This window comes from Sinocyclocheilus anshuiensis, unplaced genomic scaffold (genome assembly GCF_001515605.1).
Source record: "Sinocyclocheilus anshuiensis isolate Anshui unplaced genomic scaffold, SAMN03320099.WGS_v1.1 scaffold1085, whole genome shotgun sequence".
Taxonomy (NCBI): Eukaryota; Metazoa; Chordata; class Actinopteri; order Cypriniformes; family Cyprinidae; genus Sinocyclocheilus; species Sinocyclocheilus anshuiensis.
The window spans coordinates 3,900-19,861 of record NW_015557129.1 but is presented as its reverse complement, the minus strand read 5'-3'; the positions used below and the strand labels follow the sequence as shown (position 1 = coordinate 19,861).

Sequence of the window (15,962 nt, the reverse complement as noted above, 5' to 3'; positions counted from 1 at the left end):
GTAAATACTATAGCATATATTCTTAAGTAAACTGTTGTAAAATTTTATAAAGACTATGGTGGTTTTTAACTTTACTATAATTACTCAATTATAGCCTACTATAGTATACTACAGTTTACTATTTGTATTGGTCATGTAAGATATATGTTGTAATAATACAATAAGTACCAAGTACGTAGTGTATCTGCATCAAATATTTTGTCTTATTAACATAGGGCAACTTCTAAATCATAATATTGTTCCCTAACACAGTAGGTCATGCATACCACGTAATCTTAGAATAGTTACAACTTACTTATGAAATACTAGCAGTATAAATACTTTTAATTTTCCAAGTCATTACCCCCTTATCCACCAAACATTGCACATTGTTTCCGCTTACCTACACGTACATACAGCTGTAAGTTATGCTTACGCGGAAAATTTCGATCTGTGTGTCATACATACCACGTAATTTCAGAATAGGTGCCCTTTAGTTATAAAATACTTACAGTATAAATGCTTTATAATTTTGCAGGTTATTAACCCCTTATTTCCCAAACGTTGCATCATACCTACGAGTAGGTACTGTGGAGGTACTCTATAGTCACAAATAGGTACGCTGTAAATTCTGTTTAATTACGCGGTACATTGCGGGCTGTAATCTAAAGCGTTACCAAATACTCATATGTTAATCATTAGGTAATGTTTAGTAAGTTCATTAGTAAACATTAACAAGAATATTATCTCATATTTCTAGCTATGTGAATATATATATTAACTCATGATCTGTTAAGCATTATATAATGTTTGTTAATGATTTATAAATGAAAGTTATTATAAAGTGTTACCCAGTGTTTTATTAACTGTCAGCTCTTCATTTTCGGTAACACTTTATAATAACATATATACATATATATATATATATATATATATATATTCACATAGCTAGAAATATGAGATAATTGTAATGACAGGGGCATGACAACAGAGTTGAGGATCCATCTACAGCTTTTATTTAGAGCATAGTCGGACAGGCAGGGTCAAAACACCAGGAAAAACAGTACATCCAAGATAATCCAAAAGAGTAATCAAGGAACAGCAAATGATCACAAACCAGGTAAACAGTCCAAGAACAAAACACGAAGGCAGGGCAAGGCAAGGCAAGACAAGGCAGAAACTAGTCAAGTCAAGTCGCCTTTATTCATATAGCGCTTTTAACAATACAGATTGTGTCAAAGCAACTGTACAGCATTAATTAGGAAAATAGTGTACATACTGGATCTGGCGGCTACGGTGACCTCGGAATAAGAAAGAAACAGACTAATATTAGCATAGATGCCATTCTTCTATGTGTGTGTGTTATGGGAAGCGTTCCCGGTTCCGGTTGTCCTAATTAATGCAGCCTAACAATCCTTTAATGGATTTGAATATTAGAAATGTGTTAGTGTTATGTGTAAGCCAGGTTAAAGAGATGGGGCTTTAATCTAGATTTAAACTGACAGAGTGTGTCTGCCTCCCGAACAATGTTATATAGATTATTCCAGAGTTTGGGCGCTAAATGGGAAAAGGATCTGCCGCCCGCAGTTGATTTTGATATTCTAGGTATTATCAAATTGCCAGAGTTTTGAGAACGCAGTGGACGGGGTGGACTATAATGCAATAAGAGCTCATTCAAATACTGAGGTGCTAACCCATTCAGGGCTTTATAAGTACTAAGCAAGATTTTAAAATCTATACAATGCTTAATAGGGAGCCAGTGCATAACCTTGAGGTCATGAACGCATGAATTAACATTTCTGCATTTGACATTTAGAGCATACGTCGTAATTTAGATATATTTTTGAGATGGAAAAATGCAGTTTTACAAATACTAGAAATGTGGCTTTCAAAGGAAAGATTGCTATCAAATAGCACACCTAGGTTCCTAACTGATGACAAAGAATTGACAGAGCAGCCATCAAGTCTTAGACGGTGTTCTAGGTTATTACATGCAGAGGTTTTAGGTCCTATAATTAACACCTCTGTTTTTTCAGAATTTAGCAGTAAGAAATAACTCATCATCTAGTTTTTTATATCGACTATGCATTCCGTTAGTTTTTCAAATTGGTATGTTTCGCCTATTATTTGAACCATGCTAATGCACTTCCATTAATGCCAACAAAGTTTTCTAGTCTATTCAAAAGAATGTCGTGGTCAATATCGTCGAACGCAGCGCTAAGATCCAGTAGCACTAATAGAGAGATAAAACCACGATCAGATGATAAGAGCAGGTAATTTGTAACTCTAATGAGAGCAGTCTAAGTGCTATGATACGGTCTAAACCCTGACTCGAAATCCTCACAGATACCATTTTTCTCTAAGAAGGAATATAATTGTGAGGATACTACCTTTTGTAGTATCTTGGACAGAAAAGGGAGATTTGAGATCCGTCTGTAATTAACTAGTTCTTTGGGGTCAAGTTGGGGTTTTTTGATGAGAGGCTTAATAACAGCCAGTTTGAAGGTTTTGGGGACATATCCTAATGACAATGACGAATTAATAATAGTCAGAAGAGGATCTATGACTTCTGGAAGCACCTCTTTTATGCTGTGTACACACTAAAAGATTTTAAAAATCTTATAAGATCTTCAAGATGTGAGAGACCACAAACATGAGGACAAAAATTCCTAGATTTAACCATTTTGCTCCTATAGTGTGTGGTGTCCTTGGGGTTTCCCCCACACATCAGGATTTCTGATCGTAAATATTTAACATGTTGAATATTTACGATTCGCGATTGGGGCGCCTCCGATGTTCTTCCGAGCAGATTCGGTTTAGATGATTTAACAAGTTTATACAACTCTTCCTCTCCTATAGTAGAGAATGAGTGGAATTGTTCCTCAGGGGATGGACTATAGCACACTATCTGATGTGATACTGTAGCTGACGGCTGCATGTTTACAGTTTTATCTCTAATAGTATCGATCTTAGAAGTAAAGTAGTTCATAAAGTCATTACTGCTGTGCTGTTGGGAAATGTCAACACCTGTTGATGATTTATTTTTCATTAATTTAGCCACTGTATTGAAGAAATACCTGGAGTCATGTTTGTTTCCTTCTAAAAGAGATGAAAAGTAACCATATCTAGCAGTTTTTAATACCTTTCTGTAGGATAGGGTACTTTCCCGCCAAGAAATATGAAATACCTCTAGTTTTGTTTTCCTCCAGGTGCGCTCCATTTTCCGGGCTGCTCTCTTTAGGGTGTCCAGTGTCAGACTGTTTTCCTTAATCTTCCTTAAGCGCAAGGGAGCAACCGTATCTAACATGCTAGAAAAGAGAGAGTCCATAGTTTCTGTTACATCATCAAGTTGTTCTGAGGTATTGGAAATGCTAAGGAATTGAGATAAATCAGGAAGATTACTTACAAAGCAGTCTTTTGTGGTAGAAGTGATGGTTCTACCATACTTGTAACAAGGAGTAGAATTTACAGTTGTAGCTATATGAAGTTTGCACAAGACTAAATAATGGTCTGAGATATCATCGCTTGGCTGCATAATTTCAACACCATCAACATCAATTCCATGTGACAGTATTAAATCTAGAGTATGATTTAGAAAATAAGTAGGTCCTGACATGTGTTGTCTAACTCTAATAGAGTTCAGAATGTCTATGAATGCTGATCCCAGTGCATCTTTTTCATTATCAACATGGATATTAAAATCACCAACAATTAAAACTTTATCTGCAGCCAGTACTAACTCGGATATAAAATCAGCAAATTCTTTAATAAAGTCTGTATGGTGCCCTGGTGGCCTGTATACAGTAGCCAGTACAAACATCACAGGGGATTTATCATTAACACTTGTTTTTCTGGATAATGTTATATGAAGCACCATTACTTCAAACGAGTTATACTTGAAGCCCGCCCTCTGAGAAATACTGAAAATATTGTTATAAATTGTAGCAACACCTCCCCCTTTACCTTTTGGACGCGGCTCATGTTTATAAACAGTAATCTTGGGTGGTAGACTCGTTTAAAATAATGTAATCATCAGGTTTTAACCAGGATTCTGTCAAACAGAGCACATCTAGGTTTGGATGCTAGGCAACGGCGTTCTGAATCCGCGCTGCCTGAGCTTCACAAGCGCGCCGCCTCGCTTCCCCCGTCTGCGCGTCCTGAAGTGCTTGATCAGCGCCACAGCTCCCCCGACTACAATGTCCAGCAAAACATCAGAATAGTCGAAAACCGGTGAAATATCGGGTGGTGTGTACTGCCGAATGTCCAGCAATTCGTCTCTGGTGAAACTGATTGCAGGGATATAACTAAAGACAGGACAAACTAACAAAAACATAAAAACAACTGCGGAGCACGCCACGGAGGCAGCCATCAGCGTCGGTGCCATCTTATGATCAGTGATCATATCATTTACAAAAAGTGCTTTCGTAGAAAAGGGCCTAATGTTCAGTAAACCAAGCTTTATCATTTGTTTATCCGTATTACATCTGTTTTTTATTTGTTAAACATCAATTAATTTGTTACTCTTAAATTGGTTTGGACTTTTTTTTGTATTTTCTAGTTCGGGGAACAGACACAGTCTCTATAGTGTGATATCTAGGTGAAAGAGTCTCTATGTGCTGAGAATTAACTGATTTCTGTGACGTGAGGCGGCTAGCAGATGGTCAGTTTAGCCAGTCTGTCTGCTTCCTGACCTTGGCCCCAGTTAGTCAAGTTCAAACTCAAAGACTACATGCCATATTTCTAGACAGAAGAGCGGCACCACCCCAGGAGGGATGAAGACCATCTCTTTTCAACAGGTCAGGTCTGCGCCAAAAACTCATCCAATTAGAAAACATAGCAGGCTAACAATCAACAGCAATCTGTTTGAGTGTGTGTGCATCTTTTATGGTCTGTGACTGATGAGCTAACAAGTCACATGTGAATACAATCAGAGATAATGAGTCCAGGCAAAGGATTATGGGGAACGTAGTAGTGAGGGAGTGAGAACAGTCTGGGGTGAATGGCAAACATTTCTAACTCTGAATATATATTAACCAAGGATCCATTAAACATAATTTATAATTTACCTTTGAAAAGCTTTGCAAATGTAACAAAAATGTATAAAAAATATAAAATACTATCGTCAAATACGAACAATTCCTAGATATACAATTTTATGGAATAGAGCCTTGTTTGAGAAAAAAGTTTGCAAAAGGAAAATATAAGTTTGCAAAAGGCTATAAGTTTACATATGAAAAAATGAGGAAACATTTCCCAAAGGTACCCAGTCAGATTTTAAAATCACATTTATTGGATCACAACAGAGAATCTCTTCCAGAGCACAAGTTCTTTGTGTATTTGTAGCCCTTTTTTGTTGTCCTGACTGTTGAGTGAGAAATGTGGCTTATTAGTGATAGCATGGTGAGGATTGTGTGTTCAGCCAGTGATGAATGCTAGCTATAGGAGCGCATGATGTAATTCACCCATTTTGTCTTTGGTTTGAAAAAAAACAACAACATGGTTTAACAGATTCATAGTTTTGAGAAATGGACTCTTTTGGACAGGGTCATTGTGAGTTAGGATGTCTGGCTAACAGAATAGATGTAGAGGAGTGATAACACTGGGAGGAGGTTGAGTTCAGCATGAACTCGAGAGTGAATTTGATTCGAATCATACAGTAGATGGTTGTTGTTGAACAGTTTTCCTCTTCTCTCCCCTATTCCAGAATTATTCGGGAGCACTTAGGAGAGCAGGAGGTGTCCATCTCGCTTACCATAGATGCCGTGGAGGACAGTGACCTGGGAAACTACTCCTGTTATGTGGAGAATGGCCATGGCAGAAGACAAGCCAACATCCAGCTCAGCAAGAGGGGTAAGAGACACTGAAGAGGACTGAGCAGCGCTTTCTAATATTTGAAAGCATCGTTTGTTCAGCTGTGAGCTGCTCAAAACCCTTCTGTGCCAATTCTATAGTCTTCTATTCAGTTTATTCAAATTCTTATGAAAGAACATACATGTCAGGTCAAGTCACCTTTATTTCTATAGCACTTTATAGAATACAGATTGTGTCAAAGCAGCTTCATAGTGTTAAACAGGAGAATAGTGTGTCAATAATACAAACAAAATTCAATTCTGCTGTAAAGCAGCTCTAGAAAGAGGACAAGAGTAAACAGTCAATATTTCAGTTAAAGTCAGTTCATCGTTGATTCAACTAAGTTCAGTTCTCTTCCAGTAGTATCTGTGCAGTCATGTCGATAGTACTGTCAAAAGTTCAGTGAACATTATCAAGGCCTTTTTCCAGTAACACAGTTTTGTTTTATGTTTTATATTGTAGAGCAGAAATTATGTCCATGTGGCTCAACAATCATTTACCGACTGCTCTCAGTTTTGGTGAAAAATAAGCCAATGTTAAAGTAATGTACTGTAAAATCCAGTTGTAATTGGTCAATGTGATCAGTTTCTGGCAACCAATATCCTTTTTTCCATGTCTGCACTTGTTGATTGTGAATGATGCTTCTTAACATCTTGCACCCTGCTTAGATGGAGATTTCGGCAACATTAAGGTTAATTTCCTTCTTAGAGACCTAGTTGCCTTTAGTTGAGAATATTTTTACATAAATCGTTTCTCTTTTAAAATATGAATCTGAAAAAGGCTTTGATGGCAGACTGATCCTCTTCATTCTGTACATGAAAGAGATCGGACAGATTATGCTGCAGTTGAGATTCACTGTTCACTCTGATGTTTATTTCATGCCTGCCGTGCTCTGTTAGTAAATACACATCTGTATGGACTGATTCTACTCCACTGCGGCCCTTGAGACTTGTTTTCTTTTAAATCCAATGGTTCAGATAATGGGAATAGAAACATCTGTTTGCCTAAGAATACATGTCCTGTTGAACCAACATCCGAGGGTTATGCTGTTAATGACCAGTTACCTTCAGATCCCAAAACCTGTGGGATCGATCGACACTTTGACACTTCCTTCCCCAGCAGACACACTGAGAGTTCAAGGAGTTAAACGGCACAACTCGACTTCCCAGCAGATGCATCAATGAGGCCGTTTCCTCTGACAAACAGTGAATCCATTAACTTCCATCCAGAACATTTAATACAAACACACGAAAGCAGCCGTCATCGCTGCTCTCTTACATGATCCACTATGTCACCGCCGATGAACAGAGCTGCTGATGCAGACTTGATGCAACATGAGAACACGAGGCCGACGTCTGTCAGGTCTACCTCAGCATGAGCTCTGCCCAGTTATAGAGCATTTATCTTCATCCGGCCGCTGCGGCTGAGCAGAGACGAATGATCCTCTTCAATTTAATATCACAGCAGCGATGGGACTTTCTCAGATTCTCAGCTCGCGTACAGACACAGAAGAAGAACATCACAAGCACAGGTGTGATCAGCCCCTGAATGCCTGATGTGCTCTCGTTCCTCTCTCTCTCTGTCGGGAATGACCTGCACTTCAGTGGGGGACAGTAACAGTATTTTCATTTTCTTACTGTACTTAAGTACATTTTTCAAGTATCTTTACTTTATTGGAGTATTTTTATTTAGAGAAACTTGTACTTCACAACATTCCAAAGCATAATATTGTACTTACATTTACGTACTTACGTACTACATTTCTTAAAATCATGTTGTTCCTCATTTTGAACAGGACAAATTGTCACCCACTCCAAGGAATGCCAAACCTAACAAAATTTGAAATACATAAATATACAAAGAAAAGTAAAACTAAATAAATAAATATTTATACTTTTATGTCCTTATTTATGAATATTTTTTTCTTTTTTTCCACATTTATTTATTTTTAATTTTATTTATTTCCACATTTATGCATTTATTTACGTATTTATTTCTATATTTATTTATTTCCACATCTATTTATTTCTTCATTTATTTATTTATACATTTCTTTATTTACATTTCATTGTCCGTAGGGTAATGAGGAGGGCGTGTTTTACCTCAGGAATAGTAATGAACCAGAGTAAGCGAGTTGTAAGCGTTGAGGCCACAGTGACACCTTGTGTTGCCCAAATGAAATACATAGTTTAGCCTACATGAAAAAGATATTTGCGAATCCAGTTGAGTTCGGACAAACACTTCCTGTTTACTTTACAACTTGCAGTGGTTCATACAGCTCCGTACATTCACAATGAATAATAATTTTGCTATTAATAAAATACTATTTACAGACAAGTGGAAATAAAAAAATTAAAGTGGAAATAAATAAATATAGAAATAAATAAAAGAAAAAATAAATAAATGTGGAAAATGAAAAAATATACATAAATAAGGAAGTAAAAGTATAAATAATTATTTATTTAAATTTTTCTTCTTTTCTTTGTATATTTATTTATATATTTATTTATTTATAATTTTGTCAGTTTTGGCATTCCATAATAGTGGTGTCTGATTCGTGAACAAACTGATTCTTTTTAATTAACCTGATAAATTGGTTTGCAAATCACAATTCATTTGTGAATTGATATTTGTGAGGTCCTGACTCTCTGTGGTCATTAAAATTCTCATGGCACTTCTCGTAAAGAGTAGGGGTGTAACCCCGGTGTCCTGGCCAAATTGCCCCCCTGGCCTTTGACAATCATGGCCTCCTAATAATCCCGAACCACTTGATTGGCTCTATGACTCTCTCTCCTCTCCACCTGTAACTGGTGTGTGGTGAGCGCACTGGCGCCGTTGTCCTGTGGCTGCCGTCGCATCATCCAAGTGGATGCTGCACACTGGTGTTGGTTGAGGAGAGACCCCCCACATGATTGTTAAGTGCTTTGGGTGTACAACAATACACAATAAAGCACTATATAAATGCATCATTCATTCATTGAACTGGACTGATCGGATTGCAGCTGTTCTTGATTCCGCTCAGAGTGAGTCTTCAGTAAATAATTCAGTGATTCAAATGATCCGCTCAGAGCGAGTCTCCAGTCAACGACTCACTGATTCAAATGATCCGGTCAGAGCGAGTATATTTAATATATTTAATGTTTTAATAGTGTATGACATGCCACCCTCCCCCAGGTGTTTTGAGCAGTAAGATTATATAAAAAATATATAACATTATTGAATGTACAATTTAAAATGACAAAATAAACATTCATCGAACAGTACTTTTTTCATTTTAATATTTAAATACATTAAAAATCAAATACTTTTGTACTTTCACTTGAGTAAAATTGAAAAAGATTACTAAATACTTTTACTGGAGTAATATTTTATTAGGGTATCTGCTCCTTTATTCATTGTGCACAAGCCGACGGTCATTGTGATCAGTCTGCGCACTGGTAAACACAGACTCAGAGGAGCGCTGGAAGAGTTTGCTCACTTTGGTGTTTGTTTGACAGGTTTAACACACACAGGATGGAAAGAACAACATCAGGAGTCCTAAACTGAGGGAGAGACATTTCAGTCTGACCTGATCACATTGTTTATTGACAACGCGAGAGTTTGCTGGTGTACATCAGGTGTATTATAACTGTCTCTTTCTGTCTGTCTGTCTCTCAGCAGAACTCATGTATACGGTGGAGCTGGCTGGAGGTTTGGGAGCCATTCTGCTGATGTTGATATTTTTGGTGTCCCTGTATAAGTGTTACAGAATTGAACTCATGCTCTTCTACAGAAATCATTTTGGCAGTGAGGATGTGGATGGAGGTAAGGAATATTAGAAAGAAGTTCCAACAATCTAGATAGAGCACTGAAGTATTCAATAATATTCTTCTCTTGAGCAACTATGGTGGATCAGTTTCTCCTTCACAATACAGTAATCAGTGAAGAGGCACAAGGCATTAAAATGCTTTATTGACCCAATGTTTGGTCAGCTTATTGAAAAAGATATTTTCATGAACATTAACATATCCCTAGGATTTGTTGCTGGTTGGTTTTGTGCCACTCTTGTGTCCCTCAGATATAGATTGATTGCATATAGGAATAAGAATAAATATTGAAAAACCTAATAAATAATCATATGAGTCTTTAATCCATTTCATTGAAATTACTTGCCATATGACTTGGTCATGACAGTGACCATAAGAGCCAACACCTTTAGTCAGCTGTTTCTCCCGCCCTTTCTCCTAATTGCTTATATCAAATTTTGTTGATGTTCCAATGGTTTGATCTTCTCAGTTTTCTGATGTGAGTCTTGCTCCAGTGGGGCTTTTCTTTGAGAGTCATTACTTCTGCTTTTGGGCCGGTGAAGCCTGCAGATGTTAACCGGTGCTTCTGTAGCTGATGGAGAAGGACGATGAGAAATAGAGAGGCAAAGGGACACTAAAACACCTTCGACTTTAATTCATTATCAGACGTTCGCTTATTGTGCCTCTTCAGGTAGACAGAAGCTATTTTTCCATGGCCTGAGAGCCAGAGCTAGACAGATCTTCTCAGTTGACATCAGTGTAGCATGTTCTGCTGAAGCCCATACTGAACCTGACGCTTCCTTATAGAAACACCCATACTCATGATCCGCTGGAATGTCTCTGCGAGGTGATTTCTGTCCAAATAAACTTGAGGAAACACCTGACATCTTAGAGCCTCTTACACAAAGCTGTTTTTCATGATTAAAAGCTTTTTTAAGTACTTTTAATTACGGTAAATTACCTTTTAAATTATTCGTAATCTGACGAAAGTTACTTTTTATTGATTACATGATTACATATTATTCACGCAATAGCAATAAATTATTCATAATTTATTGATTCTCCCTAATTCCTCTTTTTCATATTTGAAATGTTACTTTCTAAAATAGCCTACCGCTTACATACATTCAGAAAGTCTGTCAGTTTTGTGGACATTCACACATTCAGAGAACGGTCACTAGTCAGGAGGACACACAGCATTCCTCCACTGGATTCAAGAAGTGTTTCAACATTGCATTAACGTCTGATGAACATTAATGTTTATTTTAATTATCACTCAGTGGGTTATTTAACCATGTATTACTGTGTCTTTGGAAGGCTTTTGTCTTTCAAACACATTAAAATGCACAAATTCACATTATTACATGTAATGCAGGGATTCCCAAACTTTTTTTGTCATCTGATCATCTTTCACCTAACATTTTTACTTGAAGAACCCCTGAGATCTTAAAATAAATATTTTAATAATTAAGTATCCAATTTGCATGTTCACGGTTCTCTGATATTGCTTAATAGTCACATGACATACAGGTAAACAAAAATATTTCATTTTTTAGCAAGTGTTTTTTTGTTGTTGTTTTTTGATTGATGTTATTTTAAAATGATTTATTTTAATTTTATATTCTTATGATTTAATTAATTATTAGCTTTTCATTAAATTCACAAACCCCAGTTTGGGAAACCTACACAATGTAATGTTTAATGCACTTTATGTTGTTAATAACAACGAATTGAATATATTTTTTTACTCTTTGTATTTATATATCAATATATGGTACAAGATTATCCTATTTAAATCACTGTGATAAACGAGTTAGGTCAGAAGTAATCTAAAAGTAGTCTGATTATATTATCTAAAATGTGTAATCTAATGGATTACGTTACTAACTACAGTTTTTGTCATGTAATTTGGAATCAGTAACAGACTACAGTTTGTACGTAACCTACCAGCTCTGGTTACAGGTTATGAGTGCTGCTAGTGTGGTGGAAACCCGTTTCACTGTGATTCTCCATTCTCTGTGTGTGTTTTAAGAAAATAAAGACTATGACGCATACGTGTCCTACACTAAAGTGGATCCAGACCAGTGGAGTCAAGAAACTAGACAGGAGGAACGTTTTGCATTGGAGATTCTGCCAGACGTTCTGGAAAAGCATTATGGGTATAAACTCTTCATTCCTGACAGGGACTTGATCCCAACTGGAAGTAAGTTGCATTTGTTGTAAGGTGCGTTTGTGTGTAGTGCTGCATCTTCATCCTGTCGAATGTTGTATGGATATTTTCAGCATAATTTTTCATTTCAAGTACATTTTGTTTGATAAGCTTTTTGTTTGGTCTGTGCATTTTTCTAAATTCAAAGTAATTTTTATAACAGTGCTTTGAGAGAAAGTTTCTTGTACGTCATTTGCTTGTGTTTGTACTTCTCTCATTCACTTGTATGTTTTTTGTTTGCTGGTTCGACTTGACACGTATGTCTGTCTTGCCATTTTTACTTGAACATTTGAGTGTGTGTTTTCTCTACCTTCATGTCTTGTCTGGGGACTATTAGATGTTAATATGGGACGAGGTGCTCACAATCAGGGCTAAGAAATCATTTATTTGTGTTTGTGTTGAGTTATTGGCTCTTCAATGAGCATCTCAAGCCGTGTTTGATGTAAATCACTTCACTGATGTGATCAATTAAAATGAAGGGAAGTGTAAGTGTATGTTACTCTGTTAGCCCTGTTAGCCCTGCAGCTACAAGTCCCATATTAAACTGGATAAACTGGTGATCGTAAATGAAAATCCTAAGGCAAAAAGTCACAGTTATCCCAGTTTCTCTTGTGGAAGTCCTCGCTGGTTTGTTTCTGATTGATTTTCTGCTGAATCAGCTGTTCAGACTTTCAATGTTGAAATATTTATGTCTAGGTTTCAGCAATGATCATTTCCAGGATAACACAAGACTCCTTAGAGGTATTCTTCTATGGCTTTTTCCACTTGTCAACAAATCTGACTCACACCTTTTTGCAGACTTCACCTTTGGGGGAAATTGGGACATGGTGCTGAGTTGAACCGGGATTCAGGTTGAGCAGAACATCATCATATGCTCTGAATGTAGAAAATAAGATGAAGCGATCGACTTGGATGAGTCTAAGAGAGGCTTTGGGAGTTTCTGCTGTTAGAGAGCGAGTGATTTTGGACGGGTGGGGTTTGAACAGTGTTATTCTGCTTTTCCTGTTTGTTGTGAAGTAGGGCTAAAAAAGAGGCAGGGAAGAGATACGATAGAACTCAGAGCTTGATTACTGCATTAAACAGTAAGACCTTATTGACTAGATGTGTTACTGTACTGGTGTAGTAATCCAACACAGTGGTTCTCAATTCCAGTCCACATTTTGCATGTCTCTCTTATCTGACGTCCTCTCTTCAGTTCATAGACCTCCCTACAATTGAACTGATGATCTGAATCAGGTGCGTTACATAAGGAAGACATGCAAAATGTGCAGAGCAGTGGTACCGCAGGACTGGAATTGAGAACCACTGGTCTAACACACAAACAAACACAGACACACACACACACACACACACACACACACACACACACACACACACACACACACACACACACAGATAACTCTCTCTTTCACCAGATTGAAGCCACAGTTGTGACCAATGAACGAATGCCGTTTGCAGTCCCGTTTGTCAAGTTTACGCCAGAGTAACGCAGCACTGAACACGTTTCATTTTCTCAGCAATGCTATATTAGATCAATATATAAAACTTAGGAACTGCCACAGGGTCTCATTCAGAGCAGGATTTGTGTTCGATGTCTGTCCTGTTAGCCCGTTCTGTGTTGACAGTGTGTTCCATCATTGAGTCATTCTGCATTCTGCTGTTTTTATTTCACATCTTAAGGCTGGAATACACTACACGACTTTTACAATCTGAACTTTACAAAACTGGCCATCATACACTAAACCAGTGGTTCCCAACCCTGGCCCTTGAGGCACCTCAACACTGCACATTTTGCATGTCTCCTTTCTATGATGCATATTATAGTCCAGGGCTGTCCAAACTCGGTCCTGGAGCGCCGGTGTCCAGCAGAGTTTAGCTCCAACCCTAATTAAACACACCTGAACAAGCTAATCAAGCTCTTACTAGGCAGAGAACCTTCCAGTCAGGTGTGTTGAGGCAAGTTGGAGCTAACCTCTGCAGGACACCGGCCCTCCAGGACCGAGTTTGGGCAACCCTGTCTTGGAGTCTAGGAATACTTAACCCTAACCCTAACCCTAATGAGCTGATGACCTGAATCAGGTATGTTTGATTAAGGAGACATGCAAAACGTGCAGTATTGGGGTGCCTCCAGGACCAGGGTTGGGAACCACAGCACTAAACGACTGAGGATCAGACACTAGTAGATTTTACAGTCATTCCGATCACAACAAAGTCACACAGAAACATGCATCTTGTTGCTAGGAGATGCGTGACAAATGAAAACATTATGTGTTCTAAAATCGGCTCAAAATATCAAACATGTTAGATATCCTCCCACTGGATGGATTCATAGTTTGACACTAAAGAAATCGGAGTCTGTGACCATCAGACACTACGCGATTTACTGTGAAATCTGTCAACTCAAATCTGCAGACTGGCTCCGACTTTCGGCGACTAGCGTCAACTTGTTAAAACTGTAAATCAGGGGAAAATCAGGGCAAAAGTCATGTAGTGTATTCCAGCCTTTAGTGAGGTTCTTCAACAGATGGTTTTACTCCACACAGTGCTATGCTGTGACTTTAAATCAGTTTTCACTCATAATTTGCTTATAATTTTCACAAATAATTACAGAGAGTACAACAGCAAGTAACACATTCAATTAAACATCCAATTTTGAAGTAGAAAGTAGAGTATTTTCTTTAAAAAAACATTTTTTACTGTGTAGGACACATGAGATTTGTGTTTCCTTCTGTGTTGTTTGCATGTTGTCCTTTTCAAAGCAAAACAGCTTGAATAAAAACATGAATGATCTTAGTATTTTTGCCGGATTTGAAAACGTGGAAACTGTTGACGCTCTGTGTCTCTTTCTTGTCTCTCAGCCTACATCGAGGATGTGGCTCGCTGCGTCGACCAGAGCAAACGTCTCATCATCGTCATGACGCCCAACTACGTGGTGAGGCGCGGCTGGAGCATCTTCGAGCTGGAGACACGGCTGCGCAACATGCTGGTCACCGGCGAGATCAAAGTCATCCTCATCGAATGCGCCGAGCTGCGGGGAATTATGAACTACCAGGAAGTGGAGGCTCTCAAACAGACCATCAAACTGCTGACGGTCATCAAGTGGCCGGGACCCGAGAGCAGCAAGCTCAACTCCAAGTTCTGGAAGCAGCTGCAGTATGAAATGCCCTTTAAGCGGCCTGAGCCGAAGCTGTCGCATGAGCAAGTGCTGGATGTCAGCGAGCAGGGCCCGTTCGGAGAGCTGCAGACCGTCTCTGCCATCTCCATGGCTGCAGCCACCTCCACCGCCATGGCCACCGCGCATCCCGAGCTGCGCTCCACGTTCCACAACACTTACCACACGCAGCTTCGGCAGAAGCACTACTACAGGAGCTACGAGTATGACATTCCCTCGTCTGGGACCCTCCCGCCACTGTCTTCGCTGGGCAACCAGCACACCTACTGCAACATCCCCATGACTCTGCTGAATGGCCAGCGAGCGCAGGGGAAGCCAGGCCGCGAGCAGCAGCAGTCCCTGGAGGAGCAGCACGTCAACAACACCATGCTGCCACTGCTGCCCCGTGAGACCAGCATTTCCAGCGTGATCTGGTGATGGCGTTGGGAATGGACGTTTCTGTGAATGGCACTTATTAAGACCCTTAAAAACTGCTGCTGTTGACTTTGCACCGTGATTCACAGGGGTTCGAAACTGAAGGCATGTGATGAAGACAGGCCAACGGGGAGGTTCATTCTATCACAAACAGCTTATTCATACTCAAGGAATACAGGGTCTTGTATATATATTTGCAGTTTCTTTGTAGCATTGGAATTTTTTCAGTTTTGATCTTCTGATTTCTTTTTCAAATGTCTGATTTGTCCTTTTCCCCTTATGAAATGAGCAGAGACACGTGAGATAGAGTAAAGGCTGACCTGTTGTGTTTTTCTCCTGACTTGTTTTCAAGTACAATACTTGTTTTCTAAATCATTATATAATTCGTGGCGTTGTACTGTTTCTTTCTTTTGAGGTTTTTTTTTTTGTTTTGTTTTTTTTGTGGTCAGTCAATGAGATGTATCTACTTTGAAGAAAAACACCATTATGCAAATGCTCCTGAGGCCTGAAAGCTCTTCTTCTTCCTGAATGAATGACTGAGCAGATGAAGTTC

General features: G+C 38.6%; 1 protein-coding gene across 4 annotated transcripts in view; it reads left to right on the top strand.

Moving 5' to 3' along the window:
- The window catches only part of LOC107677935 (interleukin-1 receptor accessory protein-like 1-B), a 153,767-nt gene extending 138,056 nt beyond the window's left edge, over positions 1-15,711 (top strand). The window contains exons 7-11 of one of the 4 annotated variants that reach the window (XM_016473010.1): positions 5,684-5,829; positions 9,490-9,633; positions 11,647-11,817; positions 12,520-12,564; positions 14,682-15,711. In XM_016473010.1, coding sequence (XP_016328496.1) covers positions 5,684-5,829; positions 9,490-9,633; positions 11,647-11,817; positions 12,520-12,564; positions 14,682-15,412 — 1,237 coding nt within the window. In that variant the 3' untranslated portion in view covers positions 15,413-15,711. Of the gene's footprint in view, positions 1-5,683; positions 5,830-9,486; positions 9,634-11,646; positions 11,818-12,519; positions 12,565-14,681 lie in introns of all 4 variants that reach the window. The other 3 variants (XM_016473009.1, XM_016473012.1, XM_016473011.1) reach the window with 3 other exon arrangements.
- The last annotated feature ends 251 nt before the right edge of the window (positions 15,712-15,962 follow it).